Source organism: Aulonocara sp. 'chitande type north' Nkhata Bay, linkage group LG23 (assembly GCF_057382095.1).
Source record: "Aulonocara sp. 'chitande type north' Nkhata Bay isolate Kocher_YH1m ecotype deep benthic linkage group LG23, A_spYH_male_GT1.1, whole genome shotgun sequence".
Lineage (NCBI taxonomy): Eukaryota > Metazoa > Chordata > Actinopteri > Cichliformes > Cichlidae > Aulonocara > Aulonocara sp. 'chitande type north' Nkhata Bay.
Window position 1 is genome coordinate 33,167,445 of NC_141365.1, and position 23,275 is coordinate 33,190,719.

General features: G+C 42.5%; 1 protein-coding gene across 3 annotated transcripts in view; it reads left to right on the forward strand.

Annotated features, from left to right (window-relative positions):
* xirp2a (xin actin binding repeat containing 2a) overlaps nucleotides 1–22,715 on the forward strand; it is a 79,208-nt gene extending 56,493 nt beyond the window's left edge. For 2 of the 3 annotated variants that reach the window (XM_086284345.1, XM_086284346.1), the window contains 7 exons: nucleotides 7,465–7,602; nucleotides 9,061–9,141; nucleotides 9,310–9,379; nucleotides 9,731–9,834; nucleotides 10,335–19,593; nucleotides 20,538–20,671; nucleotides 20,758–20,896. In XM_086284345.1, the coding sequence (XP_086140471.1) occupies nucleotides 7,465–7,602; nucleotides 9,061–9,141; nucleotides 9,310–9,379; nucleotides 9,731–9,834; nucleotides 10,335–19,593; nucleotides 20,538–20,632 (9,747 nt within the window). In that variant the 3' untranslated portion in view covers nucleotides 20,633–20,671; nucleotides 20,758–20,896. Of the gene's footprint in view, nucleotides 1–7,464; nucleotides 7,603–9,060; nucleotides 9,142–9,309; nucleotides 9,380–9,730; nucleotides 9,835–10,334; nucleotides 19,594–20,537; nucleotides 20,672–20,757 lie in introns of all 3 variants that reach the window. The other variant, XM_086284347.1, reaches the window with a different exon arrangement.
* The last annotated feature ends 560 nt before the right edge of the window (nucleotides 22,716–23,275 follow it).

Consider the following 23,275-nt stretch of genomic DNA (forward strand, 5'->3'; position numbering starts at 1 on the left):
CACCTTTCTGCACTCTTTCCTTGCTGATTAATTTGAGAGTAAATATTAATCTACTATATTACCCAAAAAAGTACTATTAGCGGACAATGACAAGCAGTAGAAGAATTTTATAAACCATTTCTTTAAGAAGGAAACTATAAAACACTGAAATCACCCATCGTAACTGATCCTAGCTCGCTGAAAGCAGAGCCAGCAGCAGCTTGCCTCACACGCTGGTCTCAGTTTAACATGAATGACCAGAGGTGTATTAACAATGTACATGCCAAAACACCAGAAAACACTACTTGTCCCTCATCTTGCCCAGCTTCAGTCATTGTTAACAGGAAACGGACACACCTATAAAATATATACAGCTAGTTTCTTCTGAGTATGAAAACAAGCTGAGGGTTCAGCAACAGCAACAATTACTAACTGCGGCTACAAGACAACAGTAATATAAAGGATGACCCACGAGGGGCCTTAGTATATTTTAATTTATGTCTGTTTTTAGATGTAACATTGTGTTGTCTAATTAGATAAGGTATTGTGTAGCATGAACCATGCAATACAAACTAGTATTTAATTGGCCCATGTGTCACTCCTGGTGTGTGCAAAAAACACCAAAATATACAAAATATAAAAGGTACTTCTGCATCTTTTTAAACAAAGGTGAACAGAAAAAAACAGCATGATAACTGGGTTTTTTGTTTTTTAATTTAAAAGATAGTGAAATGACCTCATTGGCTGTCTATTACAGGCTTTGGTAACAATGTAATAATACAATTGATAATAGATTTCCAGCCACTGTCAAGACCATGTGGCCCGTTAGCAAATGGGACCCGAATGCAGAACCAAGAGAGACTCAGTGAAAAGTTTACAGTCTTTCTTATGAATTTGTTACCATGGGGAACTGAGCAAAGGTAAACACTGGGAATTTCATCTTAAAATTTCATCTCGTTCAATGATGATTATAGTCGTCCTACTAGGTGGCGCTCTAACCATTACTGACAAATTATACTGGCATATCAAACCTTTCCGAGCTTGACTCCCAACTGATGCCTGCGATGTTTGGGAGAGATTGGACATTGTGTTTTTGAGTGACAGCAGATTACTGTTTTTTGGCGAGTGATTGAAACTCCACGTACCGCCATGACCACCCCGTTTCGCCAAACATAAAAAGCTTCTCAATTTAACATCACAACGGTCTTTAGGTTCCATGCGTCCATTTCATGAGATTGTGTTGATATGATGAAATCCCTAGGAGGAGTTTGTCAAAGTACGAGGCCTGAAAAGAGGGGAAAATGTCGCCAAAATTACACTTGAATTTTAAAATGGCTGACTTCCTGTTGGATTTGGGCTATTGCTCCAAGAGACTTTTTTGTACATCTTGATATCTTACATAAGCTTACCAAGTGTTCAGACTCATAGATGAAACAAAGAGCAGGGGCTGGTCTTTTGAAATTTTGTAGGGGGCACTGTGGACCCATTTTAAAATATTACATGAAAATAATTACATATCAAGAAAGCCGTCCTCACATTGGAGGAGTGTGCAAAATTTCAAGAATTTGTGAGCTTTCCAAGCCCCTCAAAAGCTTCTTCCTGTTTCAGGGTGAATCAACTTGCCACCTGGGTGCGCCGTTCAACTTAAACTCACAATTGTCTCACTGAACCATCAAGAGGGACTGATGTTTATTCTCACTACTTTTCAGGTTGATCTAAACAACCTGTGAGGAACAGTGCATCAAAGTATAAGACAGACTGGATTTCTTTGAGTTATAGCAATTTCGTTTTTCATGGCAAAACATCAATGTTCGCCATGCTGCTTGGGGTCACACCCTGCTGTGAAAACTCACAGTTTTCAATGTATTGCCAAGTCCAGCCCCTTAATGCTTTCCTGGAGAAATTTCAGGCTACGTGGGTCACCCACCTCTATCTGGTTGTTCAGTCTGACGTCACTAGCCGTGTCTGGACCTAAACTCCGCTGCAGGTCCATATATCAAACGATCACTAAGGCATTACTGAGAGTTGAAAAACTGTCTAAAGTCTTTCATCTTTAATAAAATGATCAGCGTTCTGCTCTACCAGGTGTAACAATTGAGTTTAACATCCAGGCATCCATGAAAACGGAATTTATGACATTTAATGGAGTTAGAAGTTAGCAGGGAGTTAGCTCGCTAGCTTCTATCTAAATACAATATAGCACGTCCTGACTGCGGGGTTTTGGAAACAAATTAAAACGTACAGCTCTGTTATCACTTCCAGCATAAATGAAGACAGAAAACTAAAAAGCAGTGACGTTTGTAGGGTTACTGAAGTTGGACTAGCTGGTATATAATGATGTGCTACGTGACCGCTAGCGACACAGCTATGTTAGCATAATATAAACAAGCTAAAGTTAACGTGAGTGTTCTCGGTGGTCAGGAACAAATGTAATTGCATGGCAAGATACTGTAAAAGGACCAAACTTCAGCCAGGAGAACAACTGAGATAATCCATCCACAATACGAGGTTAGTCATTCATATACTGCTGCATGGGCTCGGCTGTAGTTACATCCTAAGGTTTTAAAAACTGAGCTTAAATAAATGATTAGCGGTAATAAAAGCCGAGGGAGGTCAACAGTGATCACTGACTGTTTTAGGAGCTTTTTGAGATCAAATAGAAGAAAATACATAACATTAAACATGTTAACAACACAAAAGCCATATTAAACGCAGACTACTTTAGACCCGGAAGTAGGATTCGTCGCGTCGTCACTGAACAACCGGATACTGTACCCCAAAGTGTAAAACATGACATTTCCTGTTCCCACTAGGTGGCGCTGTTGCTGCTGTCAAATATAGCAGTTGAAATATGTTCAGGGGCGGAGCCTTATCATATGTCAGAAGCAAATAAGAATTTCATGGCAAATGATTAAAATTCACCGTGGCGCCACGGCCACACCCTTGTCCGAAAACTCAAAAGCTCCGCAATTTAATATGGCCCAGGTGTGTAGTTGAGACTGACCAAATATGAAGCTGATCCAATCAAATTTCTATGAGGAGTTCGCAAAACTTGGAAAAAAGGCATGGAAATGGCTAAATCACCTTCAATCCAAAATGGCAGACTTCCTGTTGGGTTTGCGTCAATGGTCCCACTGACTTTTTTGTTCGTCTCAGCATGATACACATGTGGGCCAAAGTTCATTCATGTAGCTCAAATTATGTATTCGTAGGACTTCATTTAACAACGCTCCAGGGTCATTTGTACCGCCGATATGTGAAACCATTACAATACAAAACTTTTCACCAGACCTGACACTTGTGCAAAATTTCATGAGTTTTTGAGCATGTTAAAGCCCTCAAAACGGCACTTTGTTTTGCCTGAATAATAAGAAGAAATGGAGCAGATACAATAGAGCCTTCACACTCTCAGTACTCAGGCCCTAAATATACGACCAGGAAATCAGAAGTTTAAACAATGAGGTTAGATTTGGCTTTGAGAGAGGCAGACTATCTGGTGAATACTGGATGGATCAGGTGGTCGTGTTATACTTGGGCTAATGATGATGATCAGCAACACTGTGTCAGACTGAGCGTGAACAGAGAACTCTGCCCACTGGGGAGGATAATGCCTGAAGGAACCGTAACCGGTAACCAGGAGGAAGGATAAACCGGATCAACCTGGATTTTTTATTCTATGTGTGTATTATAGTTCCATTCGCTTCCGCTTATCCTTTTTCAGGGTCGCGGGGGGCGCTGGAGCCTATCCCAGCTGTCATAGGGCGAGAGGCAGGGTACACCCTGGACAGGTCGCCAGTCTGTCGCAGGGCCAACATACAGGGACAGACAACCATTCGCACATTCACACCTAGTGACAATTTGGGTTATCCAATCAACCTATCCCCACTAAGTGCATGTCTTTGGACGGTGGGAGGAAGCCGGAGTACCCGGAAGGAACCCACGCAAACATGGGGAGAACATGCAAACTCCACACAGAAAGACCCTGGCCTGATGGTGGAATTGAACTCAGGACCTTCTTGCTGTGCGGCAACAGTGCTAACCACCGTGCCACCGTGCTGCCATGTGTGTATTATAGTTATAAGATTTATTTTGATCACTTTTTTATTAGATGTGAGACTAAAACCTTTTCAGTAAACTATTTCAGTCAGCATTTAACCAGTGGATTATGTAAAAATCAAGGTCTAACACATTTGTTCAATTTGTTACTGTACAAAATGATAGAGCAAAAAAAAACTACCATGGCCTACTCATTGTAACTGTAGGCATAATTTAAAGAAAAATAGTCATCATCAGAGCTTCAAACATTATTTCTTCTTTAATTAAACCCACAAAAAATGAAAAAAAAAACTTCCAGAATATCCTTGAGTCATTAGTCATCATCAAGGACAAAAAAGTCTCAGAGGCTTAGAAGAGTCAGCATGTAATTTTAAAAATCACTAATTCAACTGTGGGAGCAGTTTTGTAAGCCAAGGCCAATACGGTAAGCCTGCTCTGTTTCTAAAACAAAACCGTACCTGCTGGAAATCACCTTTTCCTTATTTGTAAAATATGCTCTTCATCCTAAAGCACATAAAAGCCTATCACTACTTCCCACCATTTAAATGTTTTACAGTAAACGACAAGGTTGAAGCAGCTGCAGTGAAGTCTGTTAATGTTTTCTTTGCCAGACAACATAAGAGGGGAAGGATGGAGGCTTCAGTTTTTCATTAAAACCATCGTCAACTTTCATCTGAAGCTGATAAATAATCAATGTGGAGCATTCATCTGGTCACTCTGGCATGTTTCCAGAAGAGAACCCACCTCCCACTATCACCCTACTGCACGTGACAAACCAGAGCATGCAAACTATAAACACACACTAACAGAAAAATGGCTCAAATAGCTCCATGATGGTGATTTCCACTGCATAAACTCATTGCTCGTCAGGGGTCTGCAAGGCAACAAGCACTAACATCACTGTAAAGCACTCCAACCTTAGCTGACTCTCACGTGGTGTCTACTGACAGCTGCATCTGGATGTGTATGCATATGTGGGTGTGAGGGGAGCGGGGTTGTGGGTCAGTAGCTGTGAATACGAAAGGGAGGAGGCTACTCACCAGATGGAATTTCCATGGTTTTTTGCTCTCCACCTTTTACAGCTGTTTGTTATGTCAATATACACGTAACAGCATGCTTAATAATAGCAGAGGTCTTGATCAAGAGTATTCATTAATAATATAGCAAGGCTGTCTATTCAACGAGTCACAATACATAGAATACAAAAGAATATGCCCTGTACAAATTGTGTTGATAGAAATGTAATCAGGGTGTCATTACAAAGTCTGTCTATTCTTGTAGTATCTAAACTATCGCAATTTCACCAATGTAGCTACTCATAGCAGTTATTAAGAAGGGATCTGCCTAAAGACCTGCAAAACATCCAATATGCAACAACAAAATCATCACAACACATCTCGGGCTCACTTTTTCAGGTTCAGTATCTCATTTGTTGAATTAGAAATATGAAAATGTCATTTTTGGTAAAATGGTAAATGGCCTGTATTTGTATAGCACTTTTACTAGTCCCTAAGGACCCCAAAGCGCTTTACACAACCAGTCATCCACCCATTCACACACACATTCACACACTGGTGATGGCAAGCTACATTGTAGCCACAGCCACCCTGGGGTGCACTGACAGAGGCGAGGCTGCCGGACACTGGCGCCACCGGGCCCTCTGACCACCACCAGTAGGCAACGGGTGAAGTGTCTTGCCCAAGGCCCAAGGACACAATGATCCAAGCCGGGGCTTGAACCGGCAACCTTCCGATTACAAGACGAACTCCCAACTCTTGAGCCACGATCTGCCTCAGCACAAAACAGAAGCTCCTGTCAGACATCATAGCAGCAAAGATGAACAGGCACATGGCTCAATACCAGTCCCCCAGTGGTAATCGAAACAACTGAGGCCGTGACCCCCAAACTGGGCGAGTGGTTTATCAAGTGATCCCAGGAGCAACATCCAACATCTTTGTCCAGAAGAGTGCAGTCCTAGGAACAGCAAAGATACCCCGCAGGACCCTCAAGCTCCCAGGTCTCTTTTAGAGGACCTGAACATAAAAGACTGCCCGCGGGGCAAGTGTGGATTTTTTTTTATTTGGAAGGTAGAGCAGGTCATCCACTAACTGGAAGGTTGGTGTTTTCTCCCTGGCTGCTACAGTCTGCATCGTGAAATATCCTCGGGCAAGAGGAAAGGGTTGCTCTCTGATGTGTTCATCAAAGTGTGAATGCATGTGAATGTTACATAGAAAGTACCAGTCCATTCCTACACTGTCAATTTTACAAAAGTGCTCTTCCTATAGGTATATAGTAATTCGCAATCTAAATGGCTCGTGACTTCACTACATCTAGACGTCAGTTTAAAGGAGACATATTCAATACATTCCGAATGTGTCTCTAACATACTCACGTGGCCATGTGAATGATTATCATTATCAATATCTGTTGTAGCAACCAGAACTGCTCTGCAATAACTTGCAAATATCACAGTAGCCCTCATTTGTATAAAAGAGGGAAGGTGGCGAGTCAGTATGTTACAAATACATTCTCACACACAAACACAAATATCAACAGCCACAAACTTGGCAATGTATGCAGAAGTCAACATATAAATGTCTTACTTAGGCTGTAACTAACAATCCCAAAAGGAGATTATTTTATCAAAAAGTCAGATTGCATTCTTACCCAGATCTCAGAGGGCGAGAATGCTTTCTCGATACAGATGTGATTTACTCAGTGATCATCAATCGTCCTCCTTTCCTTTCTTTGCCAAGAAATTGTTACTTTGTAAGCTCTAGTTTAAAGAATAATTCCTTCCTTGCGTTTTATTTAACCGAATAATCTGAAAGACTATATTTTCCACTGCTGTTTCAATCTCTGTTGCACTATATGCAAAAAGCAAATGAATTCCTGCTGGGCACCTGCATGTTTCTCAGGTTTATTTGAAGATACATCCAATCTTTACAACCTAGAGTTCTAAAGAAAAATGAATGTTAATGGCACAGCAGTGATTTCTTGGTTAAAAGAGCACTTATAGTGCCTAGGATTCTGAAAGTATTAGCATAATGCAATTTCTTTCACTTTTTTGTACTAGCATAATGCAAACAAATATAACATAACACAAACAGTGAGAACAGAGTTTAGTTTATCAAGGTAAGATCCAATCCCCTGAGAGAAACAGCAGATTGACAGTCTGTCCAAAAGGAAACGATAAGGCTTATACAAGGTATAATGGAATTTAATCATAAAAGTGGCCACTTTCATTCAGTAAATATTATTTTTTATGAGCAAAAATACACACAAGTGCCACAAAATAAGTCTTACGAAACTTGTTTATGCCAAACATGGAGAAAATGGGATATTATTACCATTTGACCGTTTTAATCTATAACACCTGTGTAGATGGACACTCTGGGGTGATTTTTGCCATCTGCTTTCTGCTGATAGATGATGCATGAGTCAGAGGCTTGTTCGCTGCCTGGAGGGCTGGCCAGTGTGAAGAGACAGTTTGAGAACCAGGAGTTTGCCGCCTCCTCCTCTCAGTCTACCATCACCCAGGTTCACTTCCAGCAGAGATCTGTCCAGGTGAGACCATAAGCATGGTCAATACATATTCTATGTGTTGACAAGCTGTGATGATTTTAGATAAAACAAAAGATTAGTTATAGTTGTTATTTTCCAAGGAAATATATTTCATACATTTGCTTTTTATGATCAGATGTAATGGTGCATTTTAAGCCGTTTCCTCATCACAAGGGGGTAGTTGAAGGCACACCAGGTATCTGTCCACATTTGAATGTGGAAGAGTTTTGCACCAAACATCCGAATCTATGCAGTCCCAAAAGGAATTTTGGTATTTTACTGGTGCTGAGCCAGCAAAAAATAAAAAAATAAACCACTACACTATGGAATTATGTCACAAAAGCAAGAGTGGAAAATCTGAGGCTGAAGTATGTTTGTGATATGGACTGCGTAACCTTTCCTAAACTAATGAATTGTTAGAGATAGTGAAGGTGGCAGATGAAAGGGAACATTTTTCTTCTTCCTACATAACTTGGAAAACAGGGCTTCGCTGTCCTGTCTGATCACAAGCTCCGTGTAACGTGAGAAACGTGAAAACGACTGGATAATTTGAATTCTACTGTAGCGTTTTATTGGAAAACCTTTGCTGGCATTGCTGAGGTGTCGTGGCAGGTCAAATCAAAGAGGGCACCTTCAACTTTGCTTGTCCATGTGACTCTGTCATCCAGTGCGTGAGGAAAATGCCAGAACGTGTTACTAGCAGCTTGGGACAGAGGCCGGATCTCAGTGAAGTAAGGTCAATTCCGGCCTTTCATACATTTTTCCCCATCTGCTCATTCAGGCGTGGAAGCAGAGTGGATTCATCGAGCCACGAGGACCTTGCTGAATGCTAAATTTTACATAGTTGTACATGAGGGGAAATGTCTGAGTGTATTTCATCGAGTGGTTTTGCCTTTGCTTCTATGCAGCAAAGGCAAAACCACTTTCCCCTCAAGTTTTTTTTTTTTTTTTTTTTTTTTGCACAGGTGTAATATTGAATGCGTGTTTTGCATCAGGAAAGCTCGCATTACGACATAAGTGGTTTTTGAAGCACAGAACCCCCTCCCTCCATGTATCTTTCATGTTAACAGCAGAGGATACAAGCTCAAATATCATCCATCTCTTTCATCTCCTTCAAAATTGCATGAATCACAGTGGAGGAAAAGGCTGATTCAGTTTTATACAATTTTTGTAATCTATTGCTCCAACACCAAAATCCTCCTTTGGCAGCATTCAAACTTAGCAGCTCCCTGAGAAGCAGCATAGTAATGGAAAAACATTTGTTACCGACCACAGAGGGGCTTTATTAACCTTTTTCATGGTCTAAAAATTGCTTCCGTCCCGCTGTTTCCAACAGCTCGCAGTCATGAGGTGATAAAACTTCTTTCTTAGTGTGTGTGTGGCTATTTTTTAGCTGTGGGAGTGTGTTGGCACACTGAGAGGGGTTCAGCATGTCCACATTCCCATTTTTCTGTTTGACAGGAGATGTCAAGCTCCTCCGAGGTGACAGCGAGAAGCAGTGCCAGAGAGCTCACCCCCACCACAGCCCTCTCTCTCGAAGAGGTATTTGTCATAAGTTATAGGGTAGCATCCTACCTGTAATACACACAGACCTTACTATTAATTCTTTAGTAAATGAGCCTTATACCGAGCCTTTTATATCTCATTGACTAAAAACAGTCCAAGGCTTGAGTGCAGTTGCCAGTATACTGTTGATTTGTCTTTTCACAGGCGAGCCACAATCAAAGAGTCCACCAGAACGACGCGGCTGCCAGTTACGGGAACCACTACAATGAAACAGGTTATTCTGCTCATGCCTTTTATACTGTGATTTACAGGTTTTTATCACAGCACCCCTTACGTCCTGCATAATAATAATTGTTCTCTCTACACGCTGAATAAGGGAAGAGCTCTGAAAATGAGATGGAGTTCTGATGATTTTATATTCAGTGCATAGCAGCAAATCTAATCAGGGCAAAGTCAGGAAAGTAAAATATTGGAAAGGGAAATTGGGCAATCACCACTGCATGGTTTCAGAAAATGAAAACTACTCAGGTTTTTAATGAAATGATTTATTTCTCTTTCCAAACCCCCTGAGCTTCCCCACTACGAATGACTTAATGAGGCAGCCTTCTTCTCGTGTCTAATTCAGTTATGCTTGTCAGAGGAGAGGACGTACCAAAGGTTTCCACTCAGGCTTTGAAGCAGCAGTATGAAAAAACGATTGAGGAAGCTACACCAGCCAAGGAAATTAAGGTAATGATGCTGTCTGTTTATCGAAATAGATGATAGTTTGGGTTGTTTATTAGGTATCAGTATGAGGATATGGCCACATCATGAAATCATCAAAAGGAAATTGCGCATGCCATGAGTTGATGGGGAATAAATTGGATTGGATAAAAGGCCTCATGTCATTACACAGCTGAAGTCTGACAGTTTCACCGTTAAAGAGAAACCCCAGAAAAACACACACAAAAAAGAACGGTCGCATTACTGTCTGCAGTTCAATGAGTATTTCAATCAACATGTGTCAGCTTTTGTGCATTTACATCCAAATTAGAATTATTTGCGTCTAGCTTTAACTTTTCCAATCATTTTCATTTGAGGTGTAAAATGTGCAACTTCTTAATTCCTGCTCAGCTTCAAAGCTTTCCTCTCCACTACTTTTCATTCCACAAAATCAACATATTTTTTCCAAATACGATTCTAACCTCACTGTTCCTCTCTTTGTGATGAAAACGTCTTGTGAATCATAGGTTGATGTGGATTTTGACAAGTTTCAGTGGGCACCAGTGAACCAGTCCTCTAAAAAATCTGCTATGACAAGATATGAAGCTTCTTCCACTGTAAAGACAGCTTCTGCTTCATCAGTAGCATCTGCTTCAACAGTGGCTTCTGAGGTGACAGACCATTTCCCTCCTCCACCCGCAAACCTGCTGCAGGTGTCACAAAAAGTCCCAGACCACATTGTCTCTCCTCAGCCTCAGGAGTCGACATCTCAACATAAGTATACTATTAACAGGGAACAGTACTTAAAACACAAGAGCATGGCTGAAATAAAGCGCCTCTACAAACACATACACCCAGAAGTGCGCAAAAACCTTGAAGTTGACATTTTAAGTCAGCTCAGTGAAACAGAAATGACAGAGTTGGAGAGCAAGGAAGGGGTGGGTGACGTCCAGCAGGTGTGCTATATGTTTGAAAATGATGGCAACAGCTCCAGTAAGTGTTCGAGCCCTGACAGAGAATACCTGGAGTGGGATGAGATCCTTAAAGGTGAAGTGCAGTCCATGCGCTGGATGTTTGAAAACAAACCCTTAGATACGATTAAAGACGATACCCCTGATGAGAATGATGAGAAGACTATTGCCCAGCAGGAAATCATTGCTGGCAAAGATGTCAGATACACAGCTTGGATGTTCGAGACGCAGCCTATAGACACTCTGGGCGCAGAAACATCCGATACAACTGAGCAATCGCAAAAACAGACCGATCTAGCAAGAGGAGATGTCCGTACTGCGACGTGGCTCTTTGAAACGCAGCCGCTTGATTATCTGAATAAGATCTACCAAGAAGATGAACAGGAGACGGATGCTTGTGTGACTAAAGACATTACTGGTGGAGATGTGAAAACCGCCAGGTATCTGTTTGAGACCCAGCATCTGGATTGGTTGGGTAAAACAGAAACAATCGAGGAGAGTCACTTCCTCAACCTGAAGTCTGAGCTGGAAGAAATTAAGGGCAATGTGAAGACAACGTCCCGCATGTTTGACACACTGCCCATGTGTGTCATCAGAGGCGATTCAGGAGAGATGCTGGAAATCACTACCATTCGCAGAGAGGAGACAGAAAAAGGAGATGTGAAGACATCACGTTGGATGTTTGAAACCCAGCCTCTGGATATGATCAACAGAGACCCTGCCAAAGTAAAGCTGATATGTGGGATTTCCATGGAGGATAACATTCAAAGTGGTGTGAACAAAGGTAGATGGCTTTTCGAGACAAAGACACTCGACACAATCAAGGATGAAGAATGGGAGAGCTCAAAGAAGGAAAAAGATGAAATAATTGGAGCTGATGTAAGGAACCACTGTCTTGTTTTCGAGACTCAGCCTATGGATACTCTGAAAGATAATGCCAATGCTCGACCTTTACCCTCTGAGGAGATTGTAGGAGGTGATGTTCAATCAGCCAAACATCTGTTTGAAACAGTACCGATGGAAAATCTGAAAGAGCTGGTTGAAGTAGGAAAACTTAAGAAAACAATGGCAACAGAAGAAGAAAAGGGTGACGTGAGGCATCAAAGGTGGGTGTTTGAAAGTCAGCCCTTGGAGAATATAAGGGAGGAGAAAAAGGAGATTACAAGAACTGTGAATATTGAAGCGCTTGACAAAGGGGATGTGACAAACTACAAAGAAAGGTTTGAAAGCATGGATTTAAGTAAATGTGAGGGAATGCAGAAAATTCAGGTCGAAGGTGTCACAAGTGGCTATGTCAAGTCCAACAGAGTTCTCTTTGAATCAACCCCATTGTATGCTATGCAAGACAGCTCTGGCCATTACCATGAGGTAAGGACTGTGAGGCGTGAGGAGATTGTGAAAGGAGACGTTCGCAGTTGCAGATGGATGTTCGAGACGCGTCCTATTGATGAATTTGATGAAAGCATTAGTAAGTTTCAGATCATAAAGGGCATATCTAAACAGGAAATTGAGTCAGGGGATGTCAAAACAGCCAAGTGGCTGTTTGAAACCCAACCACTTGACACCATTCAATTTTTCGGTAATTTTGAGAATGAAGATAATAAAACTAACAAAAGTATTCAGATTGAGAAAGGAGATGTAAAGACTTGTAGGTGGCTATTTGAAACTCAGCCAATGGATGTTTTGTATGAAAAAGTGGATAAGAGTGAGTCCGATGTTGAAGAAGTGCAAAAAGGTGACGTAAAAACATGTACTTGGCTCTTTGAGACACAGACACTAGACAACATACGAGATCATTCAGAGTCAGAGACCATCCTGAAGACCTGCACTGTAAAGCAGGAGGATGTTCAGGGAAAAGACGTGCGGCTGGCTCGCTTCCTCTTTGAAACAGAGAATCTGGAAAACATCACTGGGGAGGACAGCAGCTCTTTCAGGAGAGTCACAGAAATCGACATCCAGTCCGGTGATGTTTCCAGGATGAAGTACATCTTTGAGAATTGCTCCTCTGACATTATGAGCTCCACCTCTGAGGAGACAATGCAGAAGCTGAAGGTGCAACAAGCTCAGGACCTCCAGAGGGGAAATGTGGTCAACTGCACTTGGAAGTTCGAGAACCAGCCGATTGATGCGATCCGTGATGAAGGCACTGAGGCAAGGGAAATTCGCACAGTAACTGATGTTCAGGGAGGTGATGTTGATAAAGGCCGCTTTATTTTTGAGACATTCTCTCTGGATCAAATTAAAGAGGAGTCCACTGAGAGTGATATTTCAAAACTCTCCAGTATCTTTAGAGATGAAATAGAGAAAGGGGATGTGAAAAATTACACCATGATGTTTGAAACCCAGCCTCTCTATGCCATCTGTGACAAAGAAGGCCACTATCATGAAGTAACTACAGTTACTAAAGAAGAAATCATGAGAGGAGATGTGGTGGGGGCCCGATGGCTGTTTGAGACAAAGCCTTTGGATTCAATTAGAGATTCTGAGGAGGTGTATGTTATTAAAGCTGTGACTGAGGAAGGTATCAGCAAAAAGGATGTTAGCTCTGCCAGGTGGAGGTTTGAAACGCAACCTCTGGACGAAATTACAGAGGAGATAAAAGTGAGGTCAAAGACAGTTGAAGATATCCAAGGCGGCGATGTGAAGAAAAATAAGCAGCGTTTTGAGACTGATGAGATGTCTCAAAAGTACATCAGAACTGTTAGCATGAGTGAAATCCAAAAAGGCGACGTTAGAGCTGCCACATGGATGTTTGAAACCCGCACGATTGATGAGATACGCAGTGATGGCGCAGAGTATGATGGCATGGAAAGAGTGACAAAAGAGGAAGTAATGAAAGGGGATGTCAAGCAGTCTGTGTGGCTCTTTGAGAAGCAGCCGCTTGATAGAATCAAAGAGAGTGATGGCACAGATCTTGTTGTGATAAAGGAGGAAATCCCACAGGCTGATGTGAAGACGACAACATGGCTGTTTGAAAGCACTCCATTTCATGAATTCAATGAGAGCAATGTGGAAAAGACAGAGATAATTGGTAAAAGTGTCAAAGAAACACTTGAGGAACTTTATTCTCAGAAAATGGTGGACTCACAGGGTATTCTTATTGAAGCGGATGAGATTGGAGATGTCCGCATGGCAAAGTATAAACTCATGAACCAGGAGACTCCTCAGATCCAAAAAGAAGAGATTATTAGAGGGGATCTGAGCAACATAATGATGAACCTCCTGAACTGCAGGGAGACCACTGAAAGGGTCATAACTATCGACGAGGAGGAGCGTGGGGACATCAGCACCACTGTGATGCAGCTATTCAACCAGGAAAGGGGAATCAATGTTGAGAAAGAGGAAATTATCCGTGGTGACATTCAAGAGGCCATGAGCAATCTCCTCAAGAGGGAAGGCTCCTCCAAGCGTGGCATTCTGATTCAAGAGGATGAGAAAGGAGACGTTAGGATGACTATCTACTCTCTTTTAAATAAGGAGGAGAGGGCTGGCATGGAAAAAGAGGATATCATTCAAGGAAATGTCAGCAAAACTCTTTATCGCCTTCTCTCCAACTCAGATGGAGAAGACTCTAAAAAGATAAAGGTTTTAGACACGGAGCGGGGTAATGTCAGCTTTTACTCCACATGCATTGAGTCCGGAGCTTTGGATTACCTGAGGCAGCTCCAGTATGAATCGGATGAACTCCAAGAAAAAGTCCAAAAAGAGCGCATTATAGGCGGCGACATCGAGGAGACCAAAATATTGCTGCGGAAGAATCAGCAAGAGATCGGTCGCACAGTAACAGAGGATGATATAGTTCCTGGTGATGTGCACAGCATTGTTAAGGTTTTTATGACAGAGCCTACTGTCACATACAGAAATCTAGAGAAAAAGGACATTGTTAAAGGCAACCTCAGTGCAGCTTTGGATTCACTGACCCAAGCCATCAATCAGAAAGTGGTAATAGAGAAAGAGGAGGTGGTAAAAGGAGACATACCCACTACTATGAAGTCTCTGGAGGAGGCCCAGAATCAAGCCAAAGAAATGGAAAAGCCTGAAATCATCAAAGGAGACATCAGGGGGGCTCTCGAGTCACTGGAGAAATCTGCGTCCAGCAAAACCGACGCAGCTGTTGAAGATTTAGTGCCAGGTGATATTAAGGGCACCTTGAAGTCCCTCGAGGAGGCAAAGCAAGCTGTGAAAGAGGTGGAAAAAGAGGAGATTGTTAAAGGAAATATCCACACAGCCATGCAAAGTTTACATGAGGCATCAAACGAGAAAAAGGTTTATCAGCACCAAGTGAGCGAGCAAGGTGATGTTAAAGCCACCATCCAGCTCTTGCTGCAGCCAACAACGTCCCCAAGAATGCAACACAGAGGGAGCCATGAAGGGGATGTGAAAACATCCATTAAATCACTTTATGAAGGACAGGAGATGACACAGGTGGAAAACGAAGATGTTGTGAAAGGTGACGTTCAAGGGACAATAAAGTGCCTAATGCAAAAAAAGCAGTATTCAAAACCCAAGCGCATGTATCCTGCCAAGAAGGGAAAAGCGCCCATGCAAAACACATTAACTGTAAAACAAGAGAAGCATGAATGTGCACATGAAGTTAAGAGCGAGAGTGTTGCAGTCAGTCCAGCCCCCGCTGTGAAAAACCTCTCTCTGAGTGGTGAGTCACAGAAGCACACACAGAAGCAGCATGAAAACAAATCGTTGAAAACACAGGTAATAACCCAAGAGGACCGCTCTGTTACTGTAGCCAAAACAGACAATCCTGCAGGGGCCTCTCAACTGAAGAGCACGAAAGAACAGAAACAGAAAATACAGGCAACCAAGCCTGTTATGATAAAGAATAAACAAATGATTAATAAAGATCAAACAGATGTGAGGGCTGCTGATGTGTCGGTGGTGAAAGAGGAGCAAAGCACATCACAGGCGAACATTTCAAACAGGCAAATGTGTGAGACAAAGACGATCAAACAGGTGCACACTACGGTGACGGAGAAAACTGTTGTGCACAAGCAAAATATAACGGAGCAGGTGTCAATGTGTCAAAAGCAAACAGAAAATAAGGCTCTCGTACAAAAACAGAACGTAAAGAATATGAAGGTGGATAACCATAGCCTTGACATGAGAGGGAAAGGTGTGAATAAAAAGCCAGTGAAGCCAGAGATTCACTTTCCCCCTCCTCCGTCCTCGCCGCCTCCCCCATCAGAGTCTGAGCTCTCCCTCCCTCCACCGCCTTCACCAGTGACTGAGAGCCCAACACCCCCCATGTACCGGCCTTCGATGATGAGGCAAGACAGCGACCTCCCTCCCCCACCTCCACCACCTCCACCTCCTATGGAATGCATAAAGTCTGAGCCCGAATTTTTCCCTCTTCCTCCACCTCCTCCACCACCACCCTCTGCGAGCGCACAAGATTTTCTCCCTCCACCTCCCTCACAGCAGGAGCTTAATGCAATGCCGCAGCCTTCCCCTGCAAGGCCAGGGAAACCCATTAGCAGACCTTTATTCAAAGTGCCCAAGCAACCAGAACCACAGCAGCCCATACAAGTTAAGCCCAAATGGCAGAAAAAACAACCCACTCCTCCGCCGCCTCCACCTCAGCTCCCTCCTGAGCAAGAAAAAGCTGTGTCAACAGTCAAGAAAGTAGAAGCTAAAGTTAAGGAGGTGAAACAGGAAATAACCCAACAGGTTGAAATCAGCAATCAGACTGAGTCAACAGCAATGTCCCAAACAAAAGTATCAAGCATTCCAGTTGCAAAATCAGTCCAAAAGCAAAGCCCACAGCCACCTAAAAAAGTATTTGTTCCTCCAATTAAACTGCCTCCAACTCCAGACCCTGATTCAGCATCCAAAGCTAGACCTTATGCTCGCAAATTTAAAACCCCACTCATGTTTGCAGAGGAAAGGTACCGCCAAGAAAGGCTGGAGAAGGATGAAATGGAGAGGAGTAAAGTGAATACCCCCACTTCTCCCCCAAGTAATATACAGTCATTTGATGCTAATGCTCAGCATCCTGCAGCAGAAAACACTGAGAAAAAAGTAGATATAGCGACAATAGAAAAGGCCGAAAAAGCTAAAACTGTTTCCAAACAAGCAATAGCGGTCCAGGACATGCCTTCTAAGAAAGCCACTTCCCAAATCCCTTTGAGCAAACCTTTGATCTCAGTGGTAAATAAGAAAGCAGCTGCTGGATCTTCAAATGTTTCCAGACAGCAATCCTCGGAAAAAAATCTAGCCTTTGCCGAAGTTAATAAAAAGGGACAAACTACATCCGCCAATCAGACTGCTTCTGTTTCTCATGCTCACCATGAGGTTTTACAAAATGAAGTCCAGTTGTGCTCGAACTTGGCCACTTTTTCACTCCAAGAGCAGCAGCAGATTATTAAGAAATCTAGCACCAAGTCTGTTACTGCCACACAGGGAGCGGCCCATGAAAATGTAGATCTTCAAGGCCAGGTCACATTGAAAGCTGAAGATGTAAGGAATATTAATGTGCCTTTGACTCAGGTGGAGAAAATTAGTCCCCCTCAACCCACTAAAATTCCAAAGGTGACTCCAAGTTTCAAGGTAAAAACCTTTAAGATGCCGGTGGAGAAGAAAGAAGAGAAAAGTGACAGTTTGGGACAAAAGAAAAGTGAAATGAATTTACAGCAAGAGAAAAGTAATGTGTCACAGAAAAGTGAAACCAAAGTGAGTCTGGAAGGCAACCTGCTAATTTCCACGAGAACTGAGGTGAAAACAGAAGTGAAAGGAAAAGAGAAAAAAAGCCAAGTGACCCAACCTGTGAAGGAAGTTGAAGTAGACGTTCACACAAGAAAGGGAAAGCAGGTGCAAAAACATGAGACAGAAGTAAAACTGTCGCCATCAGTTACTGTGTTAACACCCAAGGTGGCTAAGATAACATGTGAAGCAACCCAACAGGGACAAGGCCATGTAGCTGTCTCCCACAGTCAGCAGAGCGTGAAGACAGAGGAGATTCAAAGACAAGAGGAGGTGGTTGTGACTGAGAGTGTGGTACAGCAAAGGCTTCAGAGGCAAGAGGCTGTTCAGATGCAAAAACAGCAAATGAAGCTGCAAGCGGTGGAGATAAATAAAACTCAGATCAAAGCAGGAAAGTCAAAAGGTGAGCCTAAGGATGTGTCTGTGAAAGGGGCAGGCAAAATTTCCCACAAAGACGAGGCTTACCATGAAGACATCACCGATTTAGAGAAATGCACTGTAACTCATAAGCTGCTCACTCAAATGAAAGAGCTGGAGGGCGCGCCAAGCAAAATAGACTCCAGCACTGTCAGGACGATTTTAAGTGAAGTCCCTGACTGGATAATGGGCTCAGATGAGAAGAAGAATTTAAGTGAAATTGCTAAGCAGCAAAGCAAGAAAAAGTTGAAAGAGATTATGGTTTATGTCAAAAATATAATTGAAACAAAGCTCGCATTTTTTGAGAAAAACCTGACAACAGTGGAAAAGGAGGAAAGAAAAGACAAAGACAACCAGCCCGTGCCACCGCCAGTGCCTCCAAGACCAGAGAAGAAAGTTTTCGGTGGGGCGACTGCAAAGATATCAAAGATAAGCACTGGCTCCTCCAGTGCTGAAAAGAAAGTAGTGGAAGAGAAAAAGTCCCCTCAGGAGAACAGAGTGCATAAGGAGCTGAGTGAAGGAGCCGATCACAGGGTGTCCTCTCCATTAGCAAGCATCCGCACTCCATCTCCTACTTTTATTAGTATTGAGTCCAGGAGAGTTGACTCGCCACTCAGAGTGACACCTTCTCCTCCACCCTACAAATCAATCGGAACCCCTCCACCACATCATGGCAAGTCACATACGCCTACATCTACCTTTAGCAGGGCCACACCTTCTCCCACACTGAGTCGCTCAGAGAAGCTGGTGAAACTGGGGGATGCCACATCAAAGCTTTCTCACATTATCACCCTTCCTCCTCTCGTGCCAGTTCCCGAATGTTTTGCTGCTGAAAAAGAGCGAACATCCCCGTTTAGAGACAGGGAGACCCTCATTGAGAGAAACGAGCAAGGCTTGACGGATGTCGCAGAAATGGTGGATTCCATGATGACAGTGAAGGATAAAAAGTCTTTCTTTGAGGAGGCCCAGAGAGCGGAGGTTAAAAAGATGTACATCCGGAAGGATCCAATAGATATCCCTGAGCGGTTGGGACCTGATAGTGAGGAAGTCACTGAAACCGTTGCCATAGATATTCTTAAAGAGGATCTCCCTAGAGTTGACTTGTCAAAGCTTGTAAACAGATTTGAATCTCCGAAACCAAAAGTTTACACCAGAAAAGATCCTATTGTAATAGCAGAGAGGCTGGGGAGTGACACAGAGGAAACAGAGACTGAACCACATGCGCCAAGAACCGAAGACATCCCCACACTCAATGTCAAAGCAATCAAGGATGTGTTCGAGACGGGAGAGCATAGTTCTCAAGCAGCCAGAGAGCTTAGAGAACAAATAGAAAGAAGAGAACCTGAAGCAGCCTGCTCCGGGCAGGCGGGTCACTCTGAAGCGACATCAGTCACTGAGCAATTCTGCACCATTGATAACTTTGGAAATATGACAAGACAGATGAAGAGCGAGGTGCATTCTGGGAGTTCCCTGACCCGTGGTAACCCTCCGTCCTACGCAGACGTTGTGAGGGGAAGAGTTCCTACTGTTGCTGTGCCCCCTGAGGCCTCCTCCGAAGAACTGCTGAGAAACTTCCAGCAATCATGGGCTGAAAGCCAAGGAGTTTTCCAGAACCTGGGCTTCAGTGTCATGGAGCAGAGGACTTCGCAGATTATAACGCACCAGCAGCAGAGTGTCGTGACGGGTAAACTGAGCTGTGGCATGAGGCATGATGGGGTGGTGAACATGCTTTGTGTGGGGAATTTTTAAGGAATCGGCTGCACTGTGTGGAAAGATAAAAAGCATTAACTTTCAGAATGTGTTTTTCTAACACTTGATTTTCTTTCATGTGTTTTCATTTGTCAGAAAGGTTAAAACTCACTGTTTGTATCCTGGCAGTTTTATGCTTTTTAATATTCACAGGTTACATTTTGTTCCTGTTTATCCACATGTCTGCTGTGTGAAACTAGCAATGATGCTAATATATTGAACTAATATATCTCCTGCCTGGGTGTGAGATGCTGTTTTTGTCTGTGAAACAACAAAGAACCGCCTGAAAACTCATCAAGGAAAAAACAAACAACAGCTTTAATGTGAATTCTTTTCTTTTCTGAAATGGATTCACCACATGTCAGTGCTTCCTTTTTCCAACATCGTTTTTTGAATCAACATTTTTTCATTTCACAGCATAAGATTCCCAAATAATCAATAATAATAATAATTATTATTATTCATATTTTTATTGTAATCATGACATCTAACACAAATATAAAATTTCTCTCCCATTTTGAGAACTCTATTAATATTCTATGATTAAGAAGATCGGAAGAGTTTTATTAACTTTTATTAACTGTTCAGTTTATAGTTAACAAACTCAAAACAATCAAGCAGAAACAAACAAAAGGATTTGGACTGCGTTCAAGTAAACACAGTCGGGTCCGAGATAAATCTGAAGGATGACTAAAATAATTATAATTGATAAAAAAAAACATCTACTTATTAGCTTTATGAACTTTGCTAAAAGTTTTGCTTTCTGCAGCTTTTCCAATCCTTTATTTTATTATCATTTGTTTTTTTGAGACTAATAGAAATCATTTCTCTATTATTAGTTACAGATTACAAATTAAAATGTTTCCTTCTCTTTTGCAGAAAATTCGAATTCCAGAGTCCGAACTGTGCAGGGCATGTCGGAAGAGAGTGTACCCCATGGAATCTCTGATTGCGGACAAACAAAACTTCCATAAAAGCTGCTTTCGCTGTGAGCACTGCAAAGGCAAACTAAGGTGGCGCTACTTCACACAGCAAACGCATTCTTTGCCTTTTTATTTTCCTCTGTTTTAACTTGTCTACTTTCTTTAAAAAAAAACAGCCTTGGCAACTACGCCTCTCTCCATGGACGCATGTACTGCAAGCCACACTACAAGCAACTGTTCAAGTCCAAAGGAAATTATGACGAAGGATTTGGACAAAAACCACACAAAGAACTTTGGAATAATAAGAACACGCAGAACTCTGTCATGAAATCACCGTCACCTGAAAAGAAAGTCATGGATTCCAAATATTCCACTGCTCACAGTACCTTAGCCACCCAGGATTATGATGGAAGCAAATCAGCTGATGAGAGCAAAAAGCCCACAAATAAGATTTCCGTAGTGTGGCCTCCCCAGCCAGATTCCCCTAAAAAATCCTTTGCAATCGAGGAGGAGTTGAAGGTGGTTAAGCCATCATGGCCCCCTAAGGAGGGCTCAGCTCAGGAAAACGAGCACCTAAATCAGCCTGTGAAGTCCTCATTAAAAGACACCGTTGCTCCTTCAGCTGAAGTACAAAATGGACTCCAGGAAAATAACAAGGTGCATGAGAGTGCCTGTTTAACAGAGAGTGTAAAAAAGCCCGAAGAGACTCCAGCACAGTCCAAGTTTCTGACCTCCTCTGTAGCAGCCGCTGAGGAGCCAGCGGGTGTCAGTCACACTCGAGAAAGTAAAGAGTCAAACAGCGGCTCGGAGGCTGCGGCACAAAGGGATTCTGAAATGTACTCTGAAGTGCACCCAGGAGTGGAGGAGAAAGAACAAAGTGAAGGGAATGATGGCGGAGATGGAGAAAGCGTGAAAGTGCCAGAAGAGAATGAAGAGAAAAGTGCAGGAAGAAGGGAGAATGTGAAAGTAAATGGACATGACAGGCAGGTAGAAAGTGCAACATTTGAGAGTGAAGGCCAGGAGGAGATAGATAAGGGAAATAATGAAAGCATGAACAATGGGGAGGCAGTAAAGGTCACATTAATAGATGAGCAGACAACAGCAGGACAGGCGCTGAATGCTAACTCCAATAATAATAATAGTAATAATAATAATGACCAGACATTGTTTGACCATGAAACTCTGCTCGAAGGGCTTAACAAGGCTGAGGGAAATAAAAATCATCTGCAGGCTTTGACAGATACAGCTAGAGCAACAGATTCATCTCAGGCCGATCCCTTTAAAGAATCAAAATGGATGCCAAGTGAAGTGTTGGAGTTGGCACAGACAGATGATGCTTTTGTGCCAGAGGGTGCCAAATGTCCTGAAGCCACAGATTGCTTTTCAGATACAAATTTCTTCACAGAAACAGGCGAGGGAATGCTGGCTGTCAAACACGAGGCCACCGAGCCAAAGATTAGCACATCAAGCTTCCTGGAGGACATTTTCGCCGGCTTGAGTACCAGCAGCTCCAGCCTGCTATCTGATTTCAAATCTGACATCTTCAGTCAATCTGCCGGGGAGAAGCCTCCGGCCTCAGTGCTGGATGACCTTTTGGATTTTGGGATGGACCCGAGAGATGTGAGGGGAAAAGATGAGAAGAGCGACAGCTTTGCCACAGACTACAGTGCAGGAAGGGACGGTATTTCTCTGTGGGCAGAGGAAGACGACGAAGACCTGACAGTGGAGGAGCAGATCAAGAGGAACAGATACTACGATAGTGAGGAGAGTGACAATGCTTAAATTTTGGGCCCATTCAGCTAATAATGACAACATGTGTTTTCACCTGTCCATGGAGAGATGAACAGCTCTGATTGAATTTAGCGTTTTTGTACTGAGTTTTTTGAATCTAGTCTTGTTTGATGGAGACTGAGTGCACCTGGTGTGCAGAGGAATGGATATCTGTTCTCTGTTTATGTTACGTTGGATCTATATATATTTGCTGACTGATCTAAATAAAGCTATATTTTCAAACTTTGCAGTATATTAGGTAATTACAAGCAGTTGATTTTCTTTAAATCAGCATAAGGAGGGGTTTTTTTTTCATTTCTATTTTGTCTTCTGTTTGAAATAAAGCTTCATAAACTTAACAGTATGTGACTCCTGTAATGACTTATTGCAGAGACAGGCAGAAGCAGTAGTGAACCATATCTAAATCCTTGTCTGGGTGGTCAGTGCGCCTCACCTGCTGAAATTTCCTTGGTAAAAGACGTATTGATTTTCACTGATCGAGCAGACCTGCTGTACGAGTTACAGATTTTTCCATTACGTGGCTTTTGTCATCTCCTCAGTTACAGTTTGAACATGTGAGGTAATTAGCTGGCAAGCGAATATATACTGCAGTGTTAATTACAGCAGCAAAAAAAAAAAAAAAAAACACTACAGGACTTTAGAAAAAAGTGATGGCTTCACAAATTTTGTGCAGGTCCCATTACATTATGCTGACAGATCCTTTAAGTTGAGGAAGTATTGTTGCTGCTTTAATAATTCAGCATCCTTTCCTGAAAGGCTGTTTGGCATCTTTTTAATTGGGGTATATTTTTTCCAAGTAATGTTTTAATGGACAATCCAACAAGAATGCCATTTTTACAGATGGGATTTGTGGGCAGAAGGTAGTAATGATACAATAAAAAACCCAAATGGTATTCAATTTTG